The sequence below is a fragment of the Macaca fascicularis genome, chromosome 9, assembly GCF_037993035.2.
Source record: "Macaca fascicularis isolate 582-1 chromosome 9, T2T-MFA8v1.1".
Classification (NCBI taxonomy): domain Eukaryota; kingdom Metazoa; phylum Chordata; class Mammalia; order Primates; family Cercopithecidae; genus Macaca; species Macaca fascicularis.
Genome location: NC_088383.1, coordinates 59,032,298 through 59,056,553, shown reverse-complemented (window position 1 = coordinate 59,056,553; position 24,256 = coordinate 59,032,298). Strand labels below are relative to the sequence as shown.

General features: G+C 37.5%; 1 protein-coding gene across 9 annotated transcripts in view; it reads left to right on the top strand.

The window, feature by feature from the left end:
- Nucleotides 1-24,256, top strand: part of PARG (poly(ADP-ribose) glycohydrolase) — a 134,748-nt gene that overhangs the window by 87,458 nt on the left and 23,034 nt on the right. For all 9 annotated transcript variants that reach the window (XR_012417729.1, XR_010577960.2, XM_065520735.2 and 6 more), the window contains 4 exons: nucleotides 2,543-2,618; nucleotides 6,773-6,920; nucleotides 21,591-21,669; nucleotides 23,171-23,279. Coding sequence is in view for 7 of the 9 variants with exons in the window: in XM_065520735.2 (XP_065376807.1) it covers nucleotides 2,543-2,618; nucleotides 6,773-6,920; nucleotides 21,591-21,669; nucleotides 23,171-23,279 (412 nt within the window). In the remaining 2 variants the exon portion in view is untranslated. The remainder of the gene's footprint in view (nucleotides 1-2,542; nucleotides 2,619-6,772; nucleotides 6,921-21,590; nucleotides 21,670-23,170; nucleotides 23,280-24,256) is intronic.

Here is a 24,256-nt window from a genome sequence, read left to right as displayed (position 1 = left end):
CATGGCATGTTAGATCTGAAAGGAACCCCAGCCGCCTACTAAAACTCTTGATCAGCTCTGTAATACCTGCGATGGACGGAGACTGGATAGCTTCAGTGATGGGAAATCCGCTGTTTCACATCAGTTTGTTCCAATGGTGGCTGCTTGTGTTATCATCTCATGCTTTCATTCACTAAAAATGTTTTCTACATTCATTCTCCACCATTCCTGGTTCTTCCTTCTGGAGCTACATAAATACATCTGAATTTGTAGTTTTAGCATCTGACCCTTCTTTTCATGTATCTTAATGACTTCTTGACCTACTTCCCTCTCTAACAGTGCACATAATTTCATACTAAATTGATTCGTTTCTTCTATTTCACATGTAATACGTATTCTAAACCCTTTATCTCTGCTCTTAACATACTCCCATTCATTGGGCCCTCTTAAAATATGGTGCCTGGAATTAAAAGTACCATTCTGCTGTGCATCTCTGTGGTGCAGAGGATTATTTTTCTTCACTCTTCTATTAGTCTCTAATAGGAATGCAGATGTTTTATTCCTGTTACTTTGGTGTAGATTTTACAGATCAATCTGAGGGCTTATTTTTCAGTCATCCAGATTCTCTACTGTGCATCTGATATTCATTTGGCGCTAATGTGAAAGAACACCCATTTGTATACCACCATGTGGGAGAGAAGGGACAGGTCAAAATGCAGAGACTGGCAAGGCTGCTTTGTCAGTGAGACATAGTAACTTTGCCTCTAAGTGAGACCGAGATTGTCCCCTTAGTTTTGATAGGCAGAATTTAACTTATTTTTGCTTCATTGATCTCTTTTTTGTTTTAGCTGCTTCATAAGTGAGTTGGAGAATGTAATTAAAATCAGTCTCCCAGACTCCACAGAACCAGAAACATGCATTCACTTAAAGAGGGAGAATGAAGAAAAGTTGAGGATTGTTGGTGTTCCCAAGAGTAAGGGGCTAAATGGGTGCCAGGAGTTGGAACTGAATTCCAAGTTTCTGGCATGTTATAGTTAACCGTTTGATTATCAGCAAATACTTTAGCCAGGCTTAATCACAGGGAGCCAGAATCATCTATGTCTTTGACTCCTGGGGTAGGAGTTTAGAGGATGACCTATTGGGAAGTTAGAAAATGCTTCAAAACAAAACAAAACCAAGAAAAAGTTTCTAGCAATTTCATAATTTTATTAAGAGCTATACTATAAAGTTTCTAGTTTCAGTCATGGAGAATAGTTGACAACAGATGGAATTCCTGTTCTGAAGTCCTGACTTGACAGCCCAGAGATTTTAGTAGTATGCTCACAGGGAGGGTCTTCCTCTGAATAAAATGGCTAGGAAAGTAGGACCAAAAAAAAGTTAAAAAATATATGTTAAACTTATGATACTGTTTTCTACAAGAGACCGGGGAAGTAATTTCTCTAAAAGTGTGGCATACTGATTCAGAGCCTGGACCATTGAGTGAGTCTACATAGTTTCACATCTCTGCTGCTTTATTTACTAGTCTTGGTTAGCTTACTTAGATGTTCTGTGCTTTGTTTCCCCATCTATAAAAGGAGATAGTAATAGGGTTGTTGAGAGGATTAAATGAATTAATACAAATAAAGCTCTTAGACAGAACCTGTGCAGAATTACCTTCTGAGTTAAAGCTATCAGCCTGTTGGTCTGGAGTTTTGCCAGAAATGTATTTAAATTCACTGAGACCAGGAAGGAATCAAGCAATTCTCAGTACTTTTCCAGCTAACCTCCTAGACTATTTTCTAAAAATATAATCATCTCCTCCCTCCCAAAAAAGATTATTGGCACTCTTAGGTGAGTTAGAACTTTGGATCTCCTCTGTTTCATTCATAATAATTTATATTTTTTATTCAGTAAGTGATCAGGGGAAAAATATTTAATAAGGAAAATAATGTTAACAAATGCTATTAATACAATGAAATTTGTTGTTAATCTAACGTTAAGTCAAGTAAATATCTCAGTGACCATGGTTGAAAGGGAAAGAAAATAATTATGCCTTCTGAATTACAGATGCTAGGTTTATCTGTTAACCTTATTAATAGAAAAATACCATTGTTCAGAATTTCTGTGGCATGTATTTTCATCAAGACACACACACACACACAGTTATCAAACAGTGAAAACAGAAAATAGAAGCCATATGAGAATCATTATGATTTATTGCCAAATTTTTTCTACATTTTTCCTCAGATTGCCAACCCTAGCCATAACAAAATTTCATAGATCTTAATTTTTTAAATATTTTGCAATGTTTTTCAACTGTTTTAAAGAATAAAAACTTTCATACTATTTAGAGGAAAAGCAGGTTTCAAACAATATGTTATCTCATTTTAATTTAAATGTGTATATTTACATGTTTGAATAAGGAGGATCAGTACCAAGAATGTTAACAGTAGGCATCTGTTTCTGACTTCTGAGATTTGGGGTGGTTTCACTTTTTGAATAGTTACCTATATTTTCACATTTGTCTACAGTGAAGCACTTGTCATTAAAATAATAAGTAAGGGAATGTCTTTTTACATTGTAGATGTGAAAAACCCTTGACACGATTGCATGTCACTTACGAAGGTACCATAGAAGAAAATGGCAGAGGCATGCTACAGGTAGGTGAATCTCAGTAGTGTCTGTGTATGATTGGGACTTTTTCTTCTCAGACTTCTGACAGCAAAAGAAATTTGAAAAGCTGTTTATTTGTCTCCTAAACTGATTTAATGCAAAGAAGCATGATAGCAGAATGAAGGAAAAACACCAAACAGATCACTTTGACAGCCTTGGTAATGTTGTTATTTACCAGTGTATACTCTCTGTTTCTTACATGTGCTTCTCTCAAAAGCCTTTGACAGAAAGTCCCAAGATCTGGACAGCATCAGCCTCTTGGTTCAGACATTGATTGTAGGTTGACAGTGGAGGAAATTCCCAGGGTATAGTCTTGACAGACTGTCACTAAGCATTTTTATTCTTTTTCCTTAAAGGCTGTTCTTGCTCTGCCCTACTTGATGACCAGATTGAGATGTCTTTCAGCCACCAACAGCTTTGTTTAGGTTGAGGGGGCAGACATCTAAAACTGATTTGATAAGAAAGGCCTCTCTCTCGTATGTAACAGTTTCATACATGTGAGCTAGCTATGCTTGCTATGTCTTTTCCCTGTTAAAAGCAGGTAATTCTGTCCACCCCTCAATCTTTGTTTATAATCTGTTACTACTTTTACCTTTAAAAAGTATTTTTGGAGAAGGGGGTTAACAACCCCATGTTTAAAATATAGTAATATCTAACCTAACCTTTTGATTTATAGTGCTGCTTTAAAATTCACTAATCAGAGACAGAATGTTAGTGTTTTGTGTTCTTATCCCATTTATAAGAGCATTGTAAACTGAGTTTTCTTTGAAAGAAGCTTGTATACCATCTCATTTATATTGATAATAGTTTATTTTTCTTCCTAGATTCTTATTTGGTGCTTATATTGGTTCAGAATCTAAAGAAAGCGGTTGCCTGAAAATGGACTGATTTGTTTGAATAACTTAATGCTTACTATAAAATTTGTGTCTAGTTATTATTTAAATGAAACAGATTCTTTCTTTAAATGGCCTTTTATTTGGACATATTTGTAATTAAAATCTCCAAAGAAACAAGCTACGTTTTATTCTAAACCACCTTCTCCCAGTGGTTATTTGAGCTTATAAATGAAAATACTTAGGATAGCTGAATTAATATTTTTCCTGTGCTTACTTTGGAAAAACAAAAACAAAAACAAAACATATTTAAATTTGTATTTACTCCTATACCTTTTTTCTGTTTTAAAACTAATCTTAAAATATGCTTAAATATTGGTTCGAATTAATATCACTTTTTCCCCCACATTCCCCTCTTCATAAAGTTCTTTCCATCTTTAAAGTCTTGGATAAACTGAGAGATTCTTAATACACATGAACTAAACAAAAGTTATGGCTGGTTAGCACCACAGGAATGCTGACCTTTCATTACAATACAATTCAATAAGGAATTATTTGACAACAGTTAAGGTTGAGATCCTCACCACTTCCTTGGAATATCCTGTAGATGAAATGTGAGACCTCGATAGATTAAAAGAATACCGTAAGGGCTTCTTGCTATTAATTGTTCTCCCTACCCATGCCATGTCTCCCCAGGATCAGGGAATATTGTATTGCAATGTGACACAGCTCCTTGTGTAGCATATAAATTACATTATGCTGAATGGCAACAACAACAAAACCACTCTGAGGAGCGTTGTCATTCCTGTCTTTTCATCAAGTTGTAATTCAGAAGCTGAGTAATCTGAACGAGTAGCTTTAAAGTGACTTGGAAAATAACTGGCTAAAAATAAAGATGCACTCCCATTCTTGTTTTCATGTACTGGAACAGGTTTCTCAACTGTTGTAGAGGGTCTTTATTGTTAAGAATTTTTTTAAGTGTAAAACTTTGGTTTTCTAAAAGACTCCGGCTTTTAGAGGCATACTGAGTTTAGTGTTTTTATTTCTGTGCACACCTTTCAAGTTACAAATGTTGGCCTTTTACTCAAAGCATAAACAATAGCATACACATTGAATATATTTCATGATCATTATCAAGTAGTACATAAGTTGGATAGAGCTTATCTTTTTATTTTTGTTATGTACCTTATTCCAGTAAAAATTAAGTTAGACCAATCTTAAACTTCGTCTGTTTCAAATTCGTAGTCACAATATCATTATACTTCTAGGCACTCAGCCAGTCTCTTAGTTCTCAAGTACAGCCCATTTTATTTCGTTACTGAGTTTCTTCTCTTTCCTTTACCATTTTCCTGTTTGAGGCCCTAGTAGTGATTGTATAAACTATTCAGTACTCACCTAACCAGCCTTTTTACTTTTAGTTTTACACTTTTCCATTTATTCTTTAAACTCTAGCCTGAATTATCTTCCTAAAACATAGGTCCAGGTGTTTCTTGAATCTTTCCCAGAACCTTCAGAGGGAAATTGAGTAAAAATTCCCTAGACCTCAGACCACCTTATCACCAACTATAAGCCTCCAACTACTGTACAATGCAGGCAAGCATGAGGAATCTGTTTACCATTCTCCTCATACGGTGATTTACATTTGGTTTTTTTTGCCCTGTGTCCTTGTGCAGCTATGCCCTCAGCCTGCATGTCAGCTGCCACATCCTCTTGTAAAACTTTCCTAGCTTCCTCCCATGCCCCAATTTTAGTTAATTGTATTTTTAGGAAGTATCAAATACATAGTAACAAGCTCTTTAATAATCATCTTCTCATTCTGCTTATGCTCATTCTGACTGCTATCTAAATTGCAAATGCTGTGAGGCCAGCAACCATACATATCTTATTCATCTTTGTATCCAGTGATTCCCAGCACAATACTCAGTAAATATTTGTTGAATTGGACAGTTTAAGCCATGAATCACCCAGTGCCCATAGACCTCATATGTAATAGGTAACTAATTCTAATCAGCAGACTGGTTTCACCAAAATTATTTTCCTATATAAGCTAAAAAGTTACTCTGGTTTTTTAGCATTGGTTTTAGTACTCCAGAATACAAATCCAAATATGCGATTCTCTCTGGTAACTCATTTGAAGTTACTCAGTGGTATGTTTTAGTATTTTCTAAGTTATTCTATGGTAAAAGAAGACTTCTATTAATTTCTGTCTTTTCACATATATTTTTACATATCAAACAATTCATACTCTTGTTTTACTGTTTCGTAAAATAGGCTTCAGATTGTCATTTAGTATCAGTTGCTTTAAAGAACACTGAAGTTTTAAGAAATCATATATTTTAAAATAGTTTGAAAGCATATAAGCCTCGTGGTATTTAGTCAATTCTATTTTACTTGTGTGTATGACTGTGTATATACACAAGTTGTGTGTGTGTGTAATCTAATTCCTAAGATAGTCTCACTAAGGGAAAGATGGTTGCTATTTCTTACATACTGCCTCATGAGGCTGGCATAGTGCTGGACGCACTGGACAAACGGAAATAATGCCAGCAAGTTGAGTTCGCTTCTCTGGAGGATTGTGTATCTCTTCTTTATTAGTAGGAGTTTGGGGATCCCATCATACTACTACACATGAAGCATAAAAGTTTCCAACCTAATTGGAAATATTAATTTAATTGAATCTTTTTTGCTATACTGGGATTTTTTTTTCTTCCTTTTTTCCTTAGTTATATTTAAAAAAAATAGTTTGTAATGTTCATGTAGTTTGGGGTTTGGCGTTGAATTTAGAAGGAAAAAAATTTGATCTCTTTATTCTTACAATAAGGTTGGAAAAGGTTACCCAAAAAGTTGATTACTAAACTTTTCAATTCTTTAGAGCATATGTTTGGTTACCATATTACATAAGAAAAGTTTAATTACATTCAAGTTATGTGAAATACATAAAGGGAAATTGACTAGTGAATGGGGGAGAATGACTTTGAAACCTTCCCAGATAAAGACCTCCCTTGATTTGTGGCTCCTGAGACACAAATAGGTTTATAAACAAGAATCTGTATAATACATAATGTTTTGCCTAAAGGCTCCATTTTCCAGATTCCTTCTGTGGTTCTGGGATCCAGATAAATGTGCAGAGGTGTTAACTGCAGTGAGATGGAAAGAGTTTAAGCAACCATAATCTACCCTTCCTGGGAAGGTTACTTATTTGGGAATTGATTTTCATGGGAGAGGAAAAGATGAGAGCTTAGAGACTGTGTGCTTCTTGATCATAGGTATTTTTGACCACTATTTAACATGCCACATTTTCCCTACAGGTGGATTTTGCAAATCGTTTTGTTGGAGGTGGTGTAACCAGTGCAGGACTTGTGCAAGAAGAAATCCGCTTTTTAATCAATCCTGAGTTGATTGTTTCACGGCTCTTCACTGAGGTGCTGGATCACAATGAATGTCTAATTATCACAGGTTAGTTTTGGGAAGCCTGGATAATGGGATAGTCTTCCCCATCTGTGAATATCTGTCATGAAGACTAGAGACTACCCAGTAGAGCTTTTCTCTTCCATGGGCATTAGTCCCAATATTTTTATCATTAATTTATACTTAGTTTTTGAAATTATTACAGCCTTATTTTCCTAATCTTAAGTAAGACATCTTATCTTTACCTTTTCTTTCCTGGCATCTTTATCTGAGGAACAGAGATAAAAACTATTCAGTTGCCCCCCAGTTTGAAATTTTATGACATAATAATGCTCTTCAGAAGAATATAGTGATATGCTTCTAGTATGTATTCTATTGTAATTTTTCCATTTGAGAGTGATTTGTTTCTATTAAAAATAATTTTCAAGTGGTTTCTTGTACTTTAGTGTGAAGACAATTGTGTAAATATAAGAAGCACAGGAACAGTATTTAGATAAATCAGTAACCTTTTGTTTACCCTATTTTGAATCGTAAAAGAAAAAGTTCAATTATCATGGCTAGGCGTCATGGCTTATGCCTGTAATCCTAGCGCTTTGGGAGGCCGAGGCAGAAGGGTCACCTGAGGTCAGGAGTTCAAGACCAGCCTGGCCAACATGACGAAACCCCGTCTCTACTAAAATTACAAAAACTATCCAGGCATGGTGGCAGCCACCTGTAATCCCAGCTACTCGGGGGGCTGAGGCAGGAGAATTACTTGAACCTGGGAGGTGGAGGTTGCAGTGAGCTGAGATCACGCCACTGTACTCCAGCCAGGGCAACAGAGCAAGACTCCATCTAAAAAAAAAAAAAAAAAGTCTGATTATCTTGGTGTTTCTTCTTGATTTCTTTACGTTAATATGGGAGGAGAAGGGGGGAAATTTAGTCAAATATATGCTTTAGATCTGTTATAGAGATTTAATTTTTTTGTTTCTTTAGACTGAGATATCACTATGTAACAGTATTTTCTTGTGAATAAGCTATCAATAAAAATTACCTCATATCTCTTAAGAAACTCTTAATCAGGCACCATATGTAAGTTGAGTCTTTTATCCAAGTACGTAAAAGAATATTCCCACATAAGTGCCATTAATGCACCATCAGTTGCTGGTACTGTTTTTTTTTCCTGCACATGTGGATTTTTTTATTTCCACTTAGAATCTGTTACTGCTTGGAGATGAGTGTAGGGGTCTAAACACTCACCTGGGTTGTAGAATTTAGTTTATTGTTATTCCCAAAGATTATAGTAGGAGAAAAAACATCCCCATGAGTTATATAAAATGTGTACCCAACCACATGACCTCCAAAGACATACATGACAAAACTTACTCCAAAGTCTAATCTTGAAGCCACACTGTGCCTCAGATTTGTAGACCACCTTCAGAAGAGTATATTTTCTTTCTTATGTTTTGCTTTTAAGATTCACTTTCACTTTCAACGATTTGAATATGGTGTGTCTACATGTGGATCTCTTTGACTTTAGCCTACTTGAAGTTTTTTGAACCTCTTGAATGTTTAGATTAATGTTTGTTGTATTTGGTAAATGTTGGGCCATTATTTCTTCAAATATTTGTTCTTCCCCTTTCCTCATCTTCTGAAACTCCCAAATTATGTGTCTGTTGATTCACGTGATGTTCCACGGGTCTTAGAAGCTCTGTTTATTTTTCTTCATTCTTTATTATTCTTGTTCCTCAGACTCAATCTTAATCGACCTGTCTTGAAGTTCACTGATTGTTTTTTCTGCTTGCTCTAAACTGCTTTCAATCTCACTGGTGAATTTTTTATTTCAGTTATTGTGCTTTTCAATTACAAATTTCTGTTTATTTTTTATAATTTATATCCCTTTATTAATATTCTCTATTTGAGAGATATCATTCTTATACTTTAGTTCTTTAGACATAGTTTTCTTTAGTTGTTTGAGTATATTTTAAATAGCTGATGTAAATTCTTTGTCTACTAAGTCCAACATAGGGCTCCCCAGGGGCAGTTACTAATCACTGCTTTTTTTTCTGAGTATGGGTCATACTTTCTCATTTCTTTCCATGTCTCCTAATTTTCGTTTAAGACTGGACATTTAAAATAATGTAGTGTGACCCTGGAAATCAGATTTTCTCTTTTCATCACAGTTCATCTTTCTTGCTGTTTTTTTCAATGACTTTTCTAAACTAATTTTGTGATGGCTGTGTTCTTTCTGTATGTGGCCAGTGAAGTCCCCGCTCGTTAGATTAGTAGTCAGCTAACACTTTAACAGAGTTCCTTAAATGCCTGAAACTAATAAGTCTCTCAGTCTTTGTTGAAGGGATGTATATGCAGGTGCAGCCTACCTTCAACACTACACCAAGCAGTTGATACCTCTGCCTTAGCCTTCACTTCCTGTCAAGGTCAGGCAGAGGAGAGAGCTGAGGGCTTTCTCTGGTTTTTCCTGAGCATTCATATGGCCATGAGCACACATGAGCCCTCTAGATTCCTTCTTGTTTTAATATATTAGAACTTTTCAAAGCCCTTTGTGGACATCTCATTCTTCAGCTTTTCCTTTGAAGCTTTTGGTTAGCCTATTGTTTGCCCCAGCTTTTGGCCACCACCTCAGGAAGTCTTAGTGTTAAACAATGCCTGTAATTGTTTTCATCAAACCCTCACAAGAATTAGGCTTTTCCTACTGGGCAAGCAACAAGTCCTGTAAAGTAAAGACAGCCTTCTGAGCGGGGCCCTCCAGGGGACCACCAGACAGGTCAAATAATGATAGTTCTCTGAGAATTGGGCTTTGAAGGAGCTTTCTTTTGCCCCCTCTGATGGCTGCTGATTTTCACTGTGATTCAGGAATGTTAGTTTTTAAGGCCGAGATGGAGCTTGGGAGAGTGGGATGGGAATAAGGCAAATGAAACACTACAAAATTTACTGTTTTTACCAAGATTCAGCTGGTTTTTCTTGAATAAACACTCCCTGGATTGCTGCAAGCCTTTGGCTACTTTTCAGTTGATTCTCACAGTGCTCATCACAGTGTTCCCATTGCTTTCATGGAGGAGAGAGTTTTCAGAGGTTTTTACTGCACCATTTTTGACTGATGTCTTTTTATCTTTTGTAAGCACCCGTTGATAAAGGAGCTTTCAATGAGTTAATCTACACCATTTAGACATCCTGTGTAAATTTTTATCCCCGTGATTCTGCTGTTTTGGTGAAATAAAGCCAAAAAAAAATTGTAAATTGTCTGACTTTATGTAGGAAATTAAGATTGGAACCTCCGCAAAGGAATTTTTTTTCCTAGATAGAGCCTCAGTCAGCCATTTGAAGTTAGTGACTTGGAGTACTGCATCCAGAATTCTGAGATTATGATCCAAATTAAACTGAAATGGAAAGATAAACTCCTTTCATACTCAACACTTCCTCAACTCACATTTTGGCCATCTGTCTGCATTTGTTAGTTATCATGGATACACATGGGAAGTTACAGTTGGGCAAGGTACTAAGAGAGATGAGATTGCAAGGAATTACAGAACAAAAAAACTGGCATAAATCTATTGTTGGGCAACCAACACTTTGGCTGTTGCTCTCATACTATTGTAGGGAAGCTCTGCAGGTTTGGAATGTGACTGTCTTCATCATTTACATACATCAAATATTACTTTAAAAGATTACTATTCCGGCTGGGTGCAGTGGCTCACACCTGTAATCCCAAACCTTGGGAGGCCGAGGCGGGTGGATCATGAGGTCATGAGATCGAGACCATCCTGGCTAACACAGTGAAACCCTGTCTCTACTAAAAAAACAAAAAAATTAGCCAGGCCTGGTGGCGGGTGCCTGTAGTCCCAGCTACTCCAGAGGCTGAGGCAGGAGAATGGCGTGAACCCAGAAGGTGGAGCTTGCAGTGGATCGCACCACTGTGCTCCAGCCTGGGCAACAGAGCAAGACTCCGTCTCAAAAAAAAAAAAAAAATTTTTTTTTTTAACTGTTAAGGTAGATTTGGACTGAAGACTAGAACAAAATATCCCATCAGTTTTTAAGATGAATTTACATTCTTGAAATAAAAAACTTGATAAAATGCATTTAAACTTAAAGCTAACTTGTTTCATTTGTTTAATTTCTCTAGAAAGTAGTAAGAACTGGGCCGGGCAAGGTGGCCGACACCTGTAATCCCTGCACTTTGGGAGGCCGAGGCTGGGGGAGATCACGAGGTCAGGAGATTGAGACCATGCTGGCTAACATAGTGAAACCCCATCTCTACTAAAAATACAAAAAATTAGCCAGGCATGGTAGCATGAGCCTGTAATCCCAGCTACTTGGGAGGCTGAGGCAGGAGAATGGTTTGAGCATGGGAGGCAGAGGTTGCAGTGAGACGAAATTGTGCCACTGCACTCCAGCCTGTGTGACAGAGCAAGACTCCATCTCAAAAAAAAAGAAAAAAAGAAAGAAAGTAGTCAGTACTTTGTCATCCTCCATTAATGTTGTTAATGTAAATAAAGGATGTCATTTTCCTTGGGAATAAAACAGGAATGTTAAGAGGAAAACGTTAGAATATTTTCTTTTTTTAAAGATAATTTGTCCCCAGTCTAAAAACGGATTCTAATCTCCTTTCACGTAATCTCTAAACGTTCCTTCAGCTATTGTAAAATGAATGGAAAATTGCAGATCCATGACTCACCTTCAGATCTGTAATTACCTCAGGCTAAGGACATACGGGGTGACTTTTAACTCAGCATTTTCTCCCACATCCACTTAACTTTATTATAGTGCCTCCTAATTAATATCTGTGATGTGATGTTACCTTAATGGAAATGGCCATTTCATCATCTATTTGATGTCTGGACTTCTGCCATCTCCCTCCTTAGGAGACTCTTAGCCATGCACTGCAATCTATCTGCCTGATCAATTCCATTCCTTCAATGATGCATCCAGCTCAGTGAGCTAATGGCTGTGACTGTGCTGCCTGAATCTGTAGAAGAGTTTGAGAAATTGGAAATAAATTAAATTTATCATCATTATGGGATATCTGGTTGGTATCAGTCTTTTAAATGACTATGAAACAGGTCATGCAAACAGGCAAATACTTTTATACAGACAATGTTATCCCTCTGTTTGTTGTGATCCTCCTTGGGGCAGCCATGAGTTAAAAACCTTTCAGTAAGTATAGATAGAGGGAAAGAGTTAAAATTCCAGTCTTCCCATTTCTTCTTCTTTTTTTCCCCTCTTATTTGTTTCTATACAACATCCAGAAAATAGTTTCAATACTAAAGGGTGTTAAGTTTTCTGAGAGTTGTTTTTCTGCTTCGTTTGGTGAGCACATAAACCAGATGCCTAGGCATGAAACCTACTGGGCAGAGTATTCGTATATTTAACATAAAACCTGCCGCTAGTGAATCAGATTATCCCAGACATCACAAATCTTTACATCTTTTCTGAGTGTCAGCAGAGCTGATAGAAATGATAACCAGTAGACACCATCGCTTATAGTAGTGGTGACATCTTCTAGAGTTACAGTATTTGAGGTGCCTGTTAAGACACCAGCTCATTGCGAAAGGTCCAAATTCAGTTAGAGCTTTCCAAAAATGTTTGGAAATTTAACATTTTTATGCTTGTCTTTTCTAAGTTTTTAATAATCATTAGAATTAAAAGCAAGAGTTTTCTATCTACTGCATAATCACTACTGTTTGAGTGATGCTAATAAAATTTGGGTAAAATGGTGTTTATACAAACCTGCTTTCAACAACCCATTGGTAAGTAGAATTTTTTTTAATCTCCAAATATTTTTGTCCCATGTTCATTACAAACTCTTATTCCTAATAAGGGAAAATAACCATGTTTCTTACTACTAAATCTAAAAAATCATAGAGGTCATGCACTCTTCATAAGATTTTAATGGATTCCTTCTAGTTTTTTCCTTAAGTGAAGGTCTTTGACTGTGAAGTTTTAAAGGCCCATCTCTAGTGAGAGCTATCACAAAGGTCATTCAGTCTTCTGTCTCAGTAGCTGTTACCAGTTTACCTTTATATTTTCACCATAGTTCATTAATTTACATTTTAAACAAGTTAAAGGCATTCACTTTTTTCAAAGGAGACAGTTGGCATGTTAAAAGGTGTCTACTTAGAAAACCCAGGATTTAACTTGTTTGGCACAAAAGTGTTTGTATGTATATTTTTTTATTTCCCATAAAGGAGGGAAGGAAGTAAATCTAACCTTGTTCCTCTTAGAAAAGAACACTGAAACTATATTAACCTGAAGTAGAAATATGATAATTGATATTTCATATTTTTCAGCCACTTTCTTTTAAAAAGACAGAACAAGTATTTGTTTTCTGAGTTAACAGATCAGAATAGGCAGTTTGTCTTTTTATGAACAGGAAAAACAAAGCTTGTCTACTGCTAGGCAGAAAACAGAAAAGAAGGAGTAGTCCTTGCTGTCTCGTTTCCTATCAGGCAAGTAGACCAGGTTGCTTTTCACCCCCGTGTAAATAGAATCACATATCTGTGATTTCTCTACCCCCTTAAAAAATTTAAGTCTGATGACACCAATATTGATGGCTTTGTGGTTTTGAATGAATTTTTTACTTGTCTTATTTAGTTTTCCAAGGAATTCTATGATGTAAACAAAATAAGAATTATTAAGAACCCTGAATTTCAGATGATGAAATGATGTCCAGTGAGGTTTGGTTATCTAAGGTCACCTAGCTAGTAAAGATTCACTTCGAGTTTCTCATGTTTCCTAATCTCAGTGCAGTGCTCTTTTTACCATACCATGCATTTATTGTAGATGTGAATTTTTAGTATGCATCAATTATGTAGTGCCTTCAGATTATTTCTGGACTCATTATTTTAATATCAGTTAAATTTCTTTGACTCATTAATTATTATGTTTGTTCAGGAAGTTCTTACTCAACTGCTTTTATATTCTTGCATTACAAGATGCTAATGTAGATTAAAATGTTATTTGTTTTTTCCTTTTTTAAGACACAGGATCTTGCTTTGTCACCCAGACTGGGTTATAGTGGCACAATCATAGCTCACTGTTACCTCAAACTCCTGAGCTCAAGGGATCCTGCCACCTCAGACTCCTGAGTAGCACGAACTGCAGACTCACACCACTGCACCCAGCTAATTTTTTTTTTAATTTTCAGTGGAAATGAGATCTCACTCTGTTGCCCAGGCTGGTCTGAAAACTCCTGGGCTCAGGCAGTCCTCCTGCCTCAGCCTCTCAAAATGCTAGGCTTACAGGCATGAGCCAACACACCCTGCCTATAATTTATAATCCCTGCCCTTGAGGAGCTGAGAATCTAGTGAGGGAGTCAGATTCCATTTCTTAAGACAGATTTATTGAGGTATAATTGACATAAAATAAACTGTTTGTTTAAAGTATACAATTGCATAAGTTTGGACATATGACTACACTCATGAAGCTATCTTTTATCTTTTCATTGTTTTTTATTTTGAGTTTTGAAAGCTGTGTATATTTTGGGTATAAATCCTTTATCAGATATTTGTGTCATGTCTTTTCATTCTCTTCACAGTGACTTTTGAAACACAGAAGTTTTAAGTTTTGAAGTAAGCTTATTAATGTGTTGTTTTGTTCTTCCTGTTTTGGTTGCTATAGCTTTATAATAAGTCTTAAAATCCGGTAGTTTTAGAATCAGTATTTCAATGTTTACCAAAACAGCTGCTGGAATTTTGAGAATACTTTGAATCTATAGATCTATTTGGGGAGAATTGACATCTTAACAATGTTTTGTCTTTGACACATGTCTAGGATATATGTCTCTGTTTATTCATGTCAGTTTTTCTCACTAGTATTTTATAGTCTTCATTGTATAATTCTTCCCCATTTTGTCAGATTTATCCATAAGTATTTCATAATTTTGTTGCTGTTGTAAATTTTTTTTAATTTCTGTTTTTATTCATTACTACTATGTGGAAATACAATTGATTTTCAGATTACAATTCAATATGTTAAGTGCTCTACTAATGTTATGTGCAAAGTACCTTGGGAGCATGGAGGAGGAACAATCAACCCTACTTATGGTGACAAGGAACGCTTCATAAAAGAAATAACATAAATTTTCTAGTTATTTTCTTGATTTTTAGTATGAATATCTTGCCCAGAATTCTAGATAAATGTGTAATAATTAAAATACAAATTATTTTTAGAAACAGTATACTAAATAATAGACTGGTAATTCTAGTATTGAGTTTAAATCTTTGAGCTTTTGATTCTGGAAATTTTTAATCATATATGAAAATAGAGTATTTTCATAGCTTTATTTATATTATGTGGTTTTTTATTGTGTTTTTTTGTTTGTTTGTTTTGAGACAGAGTCTCACTCTGTCACCAGGCTGGAGTGCAGTGGCGCCATCTCGGCTTACTGCAACCTCTACCTTCCGGCTTCAAGTAATTCTCTTGCCTCAGCCTCCTGAGTAGCTGGGACTACAGGTGCATGCCACCACACCCAGCTAATTTTTGTATTTTTAGTAGAGATGAGGTTTCACCACGTTGGCCATGATGGTCTCGATCTCTTGACCTTGTGATCCTCCCGCCTCGGTCTCCCAAAGTGCTGGGATTACAGGTGTGAGCTACCCTGCCCAGCTTTATATTATGTGTTTTTATGTGTATACATATGAAATTTCAGACTTACAGAAAAGTTGCAAGAGTAATACGTGGAATTTCCATATACTCTTTACTCAGATTCACAGAAAAGTTGAAAGAATAATACATGGAATTTCCATATAGTCTTTACTGAAATTCAACAGTTTACATTTTTGTCCCATCTACTTCATCATTTTGTCTATTTTCTTTTCTTGAATTGTTTAAGAATATATTGGAGATACTGTGACCTTTTACCCCTAAATACTTTGTTGTATATTTCCTAAGAACTAGGACATTGTCTTACATCAGCACAGCACAGTTATCAAAATCAGGAAATTTAATTTGATACAGTACTGTTAGTTAATCTACATTATAATATAATTTTGTTATTCCAATTATGACCTTTGTAGCTTTCTTTCCAGTCTTCAATTAGTCCAGGCTCATACCTTGGTATTCTTTAAACTGGAACCATTTGTCAGCCTTTCCTTGTGTTCATTCACCTTGATATTTCTAAAGTGGATAGGCTAGTTATTTTGTAGATTGTCCTTCTTGTGTTTGCCCACTGCTTCTTCCTAATTAGGTTCAGGTTATTCATTTTGGTAGGAATCCCACTGAAGTGATACTGTTTTCTATTTAGTATACTTATTTATTAATATTATTTATTAATATATATAGAAGTATAGATACTTGCATTCTTATTGTATTCAGTGGATTATGATCCATTGCTTATTATCTGATGCTAAATTGTCCCATATTCAATCAGTGGGAATGCCTTCAAACTATTGTGTGCCTTTGACATGTGCCCATCATTCTTTAATGCACTTTCTTCTTTGAGCATCTGCATCTTTTTAGCACAAAAAGATGTTGTAGGCTTATCTTGTATATTCCCTGCACCAACTCTGGAATCAACCATTTCTGCAGGTGGTCCTGGATTTTTGTTAGTTTTTGGAAGCCAAGATTTGAACTAGAACATATGTTACACCACACACACACACACACACACACACACACACACACACACACACACACACAAAACTGTGAATTTATATCGATACCTCCCATTCTTAACCAGCATCACAGCCTATATTGTACTCTTTCCCCCTTTCCATAATTGGAACTCTCTTCTCCAACTGTGAAGAATGTGGCTCCCAATATCTTCAATTTTTTTCCTTTGTTTAAGCCTAATATATACAAAAGGTGGTTTCAGAACTTCTAAACCATACCCCTGCAGAAAGTAAACCTGTTAAATGGAGTTCAATATTTGTTTACAGTTCTTTTATTTTTGAAGTAAAATTTACACACATTGAAGTATACAGTGTTAAATGGATAATATGGTGAGTTTTGGCAAATAGATATGCTTTTATATCCCACACCCCTATCAAGACATTTAAAAAAAAAAATGTCTATCACCTCAAAAACTTCCCTTGAGCCCTTTTCTGGTCAGTCCCCAAACCCAGAAACAACCATAATTTTTATTCTTTTCATTATAAATTACTTTTTTCTTTTTTTTTGAATGTCATGTAAATATATATCATACACACTTCAGTATCTTGCTTCTTTTGCTTAGCATAATGTGAGATTTATCTTTGTTTTTTAATATATCAGTGGTTCTATCCCTTTTATTACTAAGGAGTATTCCTTTGTGTGATCATGGCAAATGTTTTATTAATTTTTTATCAATAGTTGGATTGTTTCCACTTTAGTTTTGTGATAGTCTTTTTTTTTGTAATGTCAACTTAGCTAGGCTACAGCCCCCAGTTGTTCTGTCAAACACTAATTTGGGTATTGCTGTGAAAGTATTTTATAGATGTAATCAAAGTCTACAAGTAAAGGAGTTAATCTAATTACATTCAATAAGCATTTTTTTTTCCTTTGAGACAAAGTCTCAACTCTATCGCCCAGGCTGGAGTACAGTGGTGTGACCTTGGCTCACTGCAACCTCTGTGATGCCCCTGCCTCTGCCTCCCAAGTAGCTGGGATTACAGGTGCCTGCCACCATGTTCAGCTAATTTTTGTAATTTTAGTAGGGACTGGGTTTCACCACGTTGGCTAGGCTGGTCTCGAACTACTGACCTCAAGTGATCTGCCCACCTCAGCCTCCCAAAGTGCTGGGATTACAGGCGTGAGCCACTGTGTTTGGCTACATTCAATATGATTTGCATTAAATAAGTGATAATCTGCCTGGGCCTGATTCAGTCCAGTGGAAGGCCTTAAGAGCAGAGCTGAGGCTTCTCTGAAGAGGAGATTCATTCTGTGCACTGCCGCTTCACCCATGCCTGAGAGTTCCTGTGCACCCTTTGGACCTGACTAGTCAGCTCCTCAATTGTGTAGGCCAATTTTTGGCAATAAATCTCTTCATATATATGTCCTACTGGTTCCATTTCTCTGGTTGAACAATGACTGATACAAATCTATTATAAATAAAGCTGCTATGAACATAATTCTTTGCAGTTTTTGTGAGCACACATTTTCAGTATTTGTTTAGTAGTAGTATTCTCTGCAGTTTTTGTGAGCATATATTTTCAATATTTGTTTAGTAGATATCTAGGGATGGAAGTTCTAGGTCAAACAATATGTGTATATTTAATTTTATAAGGGATTGCCAAACTCTTTTCCAAAATTGTTACACCAATTTATGTTCTATGAGCAATATATAATGAGATTTCCACTTCTTCTGCATCCTCGTCAACATTTAGTGTTGTCACTCTTTTTTTATTATTTTTTATTTTAGCCTCTCTTGAGTGTATGGTGGGTTCTCACTGTGATGTTTTTTTATTTGCATTTCTCTGATGACTAATAATGTTGAGCAATATTTCATGTGGTTGTTAGCCAGTTGTATATCTTCCTGTGTGAAGTTTATATTCAAGTCTTCTGTCCATTTTTCTAAATTGGGTTGTGGTTTTATATAGACATGTAGGAGTTCATCACATATTCTGAACACAAGTCCTTTGTCAGATATTTGATTTGCAAATATTTTTTCTCCAGTCTTGTCTAAGCATTTTCCTGAAGGTGTTTTTTCATTGTTTGTTTGTTTGTTGTTTTTGTTTTGTTTTTTTGAGATGGAGTCTCGCTCTGTCACCCAGGCCAGAGGGCAGTGGCATGATCTCAGCTCAGTGCAACCTCCACCTCCCAGGTTCAAGCAGTTCTCCTGCCTTAGCCTCCCGAGTAGCTGGGATTACAGGTGCACGCCACCATGCCTGGCTTTTTTGTATTTTTAGTAGAGACAAAGTTTCACCCTGTTGTCTAGGCTGGTCTGAAACTCCTGACTTCAAGTGATCCACCCGCCTCAGCTTCCTAAAGTGCTGGAATTACAGGCATGAGCCACGGCGCTCAGCCCTGAAGGTTTTGATGACCAGAAGTATTTAATTTTGCTTATTCTAGTTTTTGTTTTGTAAATTTTTAAAAAACTTTTAACTAAAAAGTAAACTTTAATGTTGAAAATGCAAACTTGGGAAAGACAGAAAAGATCACACGCAAGTCTGTCACTTCACACTTGGAAGGTGACCTTCCAAGTACCCTTGCACAGTGGCCGGGCAGAGGCGCTCCTCACTTCGGAGACGGGGCGGCAGCCGGGCAGAGGCGCTCCTTACTTCCCAGACAGTGGGGCAGCCGGGCAGAGGCGCTCCTCACTTCCCAGTCAGTTGGGCGGCCGGGCAGAGGCGCTCCTCACTTCCCAGTCAGTTGGGCGGCCGGGCAGAGGCGCTCCTTACTTCCCAGGCGGTTGCCAGTTGAGCAGAGGCGCTCCTCACTTTGCGGACTATGGGCAGCTGGGCAGAGGCGCGCCTCACTTCCTGGACAGGGCAGCAGCCTGGCAGAGGCGCTCCTCACTTCCCAGACGGTTGGCAGCTGGGCAGAGGCGCTCCTCACTTACGGACTGTGGGCAGCTGGGCAGAGGCGCTCCTCACTTCCCAAATGGGGCGGCGGCGAGGCAGAGGCGCTCCTCACTTCCCAGGTGGTTGGCTGGCTGGGCAGAGGCGCTCCTCACTTCCCAGACAGTTGGCAGCTGAGCAGGGGGTGCTCCTCACTTGGTGGACTGTGGGCAGCTGGTCAGAGGCGCTCCTCACTTCCTGGACAGGTTGGCGGCCTGGCAGAGGCACTCTTCACTTCCCATATGGGGCGGCGGCCGGGCAGAGGCGCTCCTCACTTCCCAGGCAGTTGGCTGGCTTGTTTTGTAAATGTTATGGTCACTGCTTTCTTTATCCTGTCTAAGAAATTTATACCTACCCAATGTCGTAAAGCTATTCTCCTATATTTTCTTCTGAAAGTCTTACAGTTTTGTGTTTTATGTTTATGTCTGTGGTCCATCTCAAAATAATTTTTATTTGTAGTGTGTGGTCACAGTTAAGGTTTATGGATTTTTCTATGAATATCTACTTATTCCAGCAATATTTGTTAGAAAATATTTTTCTAACGGATTATTTTAGTACCTTTGTTGAAAATCAGTTGATGATACAAGTGTGATTGTACTTATGAATTCTGCTTAATTCCATTCAACTCTTGGTCTTTCTGAAGGCCAAGACTAAGTAAGTGTTCAACTTAGGGCGTTGAGTGTTCCAATTTTCTTGTTTTTTGTTGCTGTTCTTGTTGTTGTTGTTGTTCATTCTAGGTTCTTGGCATTTCCTTGTAAATTTTTAAGTCACCTTCTTAATTATTATTTTTTAATGTCTACTTGTGTTAAGATTGATATGAATCTTTATATCAAAAATTAACATTGTAACAATATTGAGTCTTCTATCTCAAGAGAGTATATGTCCCATTTAAGTTTTCTTTTTTTTTTTTTTTTTTTTTGAGACGGAGTCTCGCTCTGTCGCCCAGGCTGGAGTGCAGTGGCCGGATCTCGGCTCACTGCAAGCTCTGCCTCCCGGGTTTACGCCATTCTCCTGCCTCAGCCTCCCAAGTAACTGGGACTACAGGCGCCCGCCACCTCGCCCGGCTAGTTTTTTGTATTTTTTAGTAGAGACGGGGTTTCACCGTGTTAGCCAGGATGGTCTCGATCTCCTGACCTAGTGATCCGCCCGTCTCGGCCTCCCAAAGTGCTGGGATTACAGGCTTGAGCCACCGCGCCCGGCCTTCTTTTTTTTATAGTGTCTTTTTTTTTTTTTTTGAGATGGAGTCTTGCTCTGTGGCCCAGGCTGGAGTGAAGTGATACAGTCTCCACTCACTGCAACATCTGCCTCCTGGGTTCAAGCAATTCTCCTTCCTCAGCCTCCTGAGTAGCTGAGATTACAGGCACACACCACAACGCCCAGCTAATTTTTGTATTTTTAGTAGAGACGGAGCTTCACCATGTTGGCCAGGCTGGTCTTGAAATTCTGACCTCAGGTGATCCACCAGCCTCGGCCTCCCAAAGTGCTAGGATTACAGACGTGAGCCACTGCGCCCGGCCAGTAGTGTCTTCTTTGTTGTTACATTTATTCCTAGGTATTTTATGGTTTTTGACATTATGGGTAATGGATTTTTAAAAAATGTTTATTTTCTCATTGTTTGTTGCTAGTATACAAACATACCCTTGATCTTACTAAGTTTACTTACATGCTTTTTCTTTATTTTAATTTCCTCTCTTTCTTTCTTTTCTTTTCTTTTTTCTTTTTTCTTTTTTTTTCTTTTGAGACTGAGTCTCACTGGGTCTCCCACTCTGGAGTGCAGTGGCACCATCTCGGCTCACTGCAACCTCCGCCTCCCAGGTTCAAGCAGTTCTCCTGCCTCAGCCCCCCAGTAGCTGGGATTAAAGGCGCACACCTCCACGCCTGGCTAATTTTTACATTTTTAGTAGAGGTGGAGTTTCACCATGTTGGCCAGGCTGATCTCAAACTTCTGACCTTAGGTAATCCACCCGCCTATGGGATTACAGGTGTGAGCCACTGCGCCTGGCCTCTCTCTTTAGTTAGTGATTCCTTAGAATTTGCTATGTAAACAATCATGATATCTACAAATAGGGACAGTTTGACTTTTTTTTTTACGTTCTTTATGCCGTTTTGTTTCTTTTCTTGCTTTATTGCACTGGCTGGAGAGACCTTCAGTACAGTGCTAAACAGAAGTGATTCTTGCCATGTTGTGGTAGGTGGAATGTTTTTGCCATTAAGTGTGAAGTTAATAGTGACAGATTGTTTGTTTCAGGTACTGAGCAGTACAGTGAATACACAGGCTATGCCGAGACATATCGTTGGTCCCGGAGCCACGAAGATGGGAGTGAAAGGTAAGTCTGTTTCTGTCTTCAGTATTCCATGACTAAAAACAAAGGAATTTGGGCTTGACCCTCACACACTCTCATTCCCTCTGCTTGTATTTCAGCAAGTGAACTTAAAAAGGAAAAAGAAAAGAAATCAGCATTACAGATTCATTGTCATTTAAAACACTATTAGCACCTTCCTGTACCAAAGGGAAGAACAGAGAAGATAAAACGAAAAGTCTAAAGCAAAGACAAAGAGGGGCAGAATTCTCTACAGTTCTTTACCTCTGAGCTACAATCAGAAGCTGTGGAGGTTAAATTCCGTGTTTAAATCTGAGTAGAATAGGTTCTAATTAGAGCTTAAAGCCTTTGACCAACTTACTAAGTTACATTTAATTTTTCTGTGAAATTAGATAGAGGAAACCTATGTTGTGACAGTTGACCTGATGCCACAAACCAGTTGATGGCAGAACCTGCAGTGTGGTTTGCTGCTCCTGTCTCCTATTTCTTCTTGAAATATAGTCTTCTACTTTGACAGTCTTGCTTCTAGTTTACCAGAGATAAAATTTTGCAGAAATGCTACCTGAAAGCTTGTGGGATTTTTTGTTTTGTTTTATTTTGTTTGTTATTTGATGAGAAAGCCATTGTGGCAGAAACAATCAGCTCTTGCCCACGTGCCACAAATTTATTCCTCGTAATGTCTCAAGTCCATCCTCTGCTTTCTTTCTCTTTATTTTTTTAAAATATGTGGTTGCAACAAACATCTATGTAGATGTTTATTCCTGATAATTATTTACAAACCAGCATGAAGATTTCTATTTTGGTTTTCGGTTTGAAAAGTTGCTTGGCACAGCAATATATGCAAGTTCATAAAGAGATTAAATATTTGGGATTTTACATGTTTCCAAAATTATCATCTCAACCATTGCTTTCTATTTCCACAGGCAACATGGTATTGTCTGCTTTGATGTCTTTGTTATTTTAAAAAGTTTCTCACAGTCAGCAATTGAGCACAGTAGGTAGAATGCTGTACTGAATTATTTCACATTTTTGTAACACTTCTTAGGAATTTCCTGGACAGTACATAGTGATGTTACAACCCCAGTGATTTAAAGCGGATCTCTCAAAGCAAAGGAGGAATGAGCTTTTGTCAAGATGCAAATGCCATGTCCTTAGTATTAGAGGAAAACAAAGAACTAGATTCCTTTTGTTTGCCCCCAAATCCTTTAACCTCTGAGACTTACTATAAATGATTTACCTGTTTACACTATGTCATTGTGTTGTCTCTGGGTAATTTTTCATTTTACTCTTTAATGTCTGACAGTGCACACTGTATATGCCTCAATCTAAAAATAAAGGGTGTTTCCTTTCTTTTCCTTTCCTTTTGCTCAGACCTGCAGACACTGGTTTGTTTGTTTTGAATATTTTAACACAGCTAAAGTCTTGGCAACCTGACCCCTGAGAGGATTTCATTTGAGCGACTGACTACCTGTTCCTTATCTTTTCTCCCCTTTCCATCCTGTCCCAGGGACGACTGGCAGCGGCGCTGCACTGAAATCGTTGCCATCGATGCTCTTCACTTCAGACGCTACCTCGATCAGTTTGTGCCTGAGAAAATCAGACGCGAGCTGAACAAGGCCAGTAACCTTATTTCTTAGTTCATCCGGCAGCTGTCATCTATTTACTGCCATTTTATTAATGCTGAAATTAATGCTTTCTGGTAATTCTTGCAGTGTCAGTATGTCTGCCCACAGCTCTCCTGATTTAATGGCTGTGTCAGCTTGTACAAGATGTACTTTCCATTTTGTAATTGTTTGATTAGCAGCTAAGGTTGCCAGATAGGCTGTTGCTTAGTTTTAAACCCCACACATGCATTTATCTCATCAAGTACCTTAGCTGCTATGGAACATTATCATTGTAAAACCATATAGAAACAAATGAGCTCTGAAAATTTTTTCTCAGACCTGCTTAATGACATTTTCTCTACAAAGTATGCTATCAGGGTTAAAACAGAAAAACTGAAAAAGCCAGGTCAAATGTTCTATTTTAGGTAAGATTTATGATGGAGTCTATTATTTTCTGTAATACTTAGTGCTGCCTACTATATTCATTTTTTTTCTTTTTTATTGTATTACAGAAATATAAAAATGAGCCATACCTGTTGTTCAGATTTTCAGTATTGGCAACCATAATAAATAAACTCTGTTACACAATAGAGAGCTGATTCTGTTCTCTGGATTTTGGGCTTTCCCAAAACAGCAGAGATTTTCTTTAGTTCCTCAAATTATTCACTCAGTAGAGATTTTCTTTTTTTTTTTTTTCTTTTTGAAATGGAGTTTCACTTTTGTGGCTGAGGCTGGAGTGCAATGGCGTGATCTTAGCTCACTGCAACCTCTGCCTCCCGGGTTCAAGCGATTCTCCCGCCTCAGCCTCCCAAGGACTAAGATTACAGGTGCCCACCACCACACCCAGCTAATTTTTGTATTTTTAGTAGAGATGGGGTTTCACTGTGTTAGCCGGCCTGGTCTCGAATTCCTGACTTCAGGCAATCCTGCCAGCCACGGCCTCCCAGAATGTTGGGATTACAGGAGTGAGCTACTCCGCCCAGCCTAGA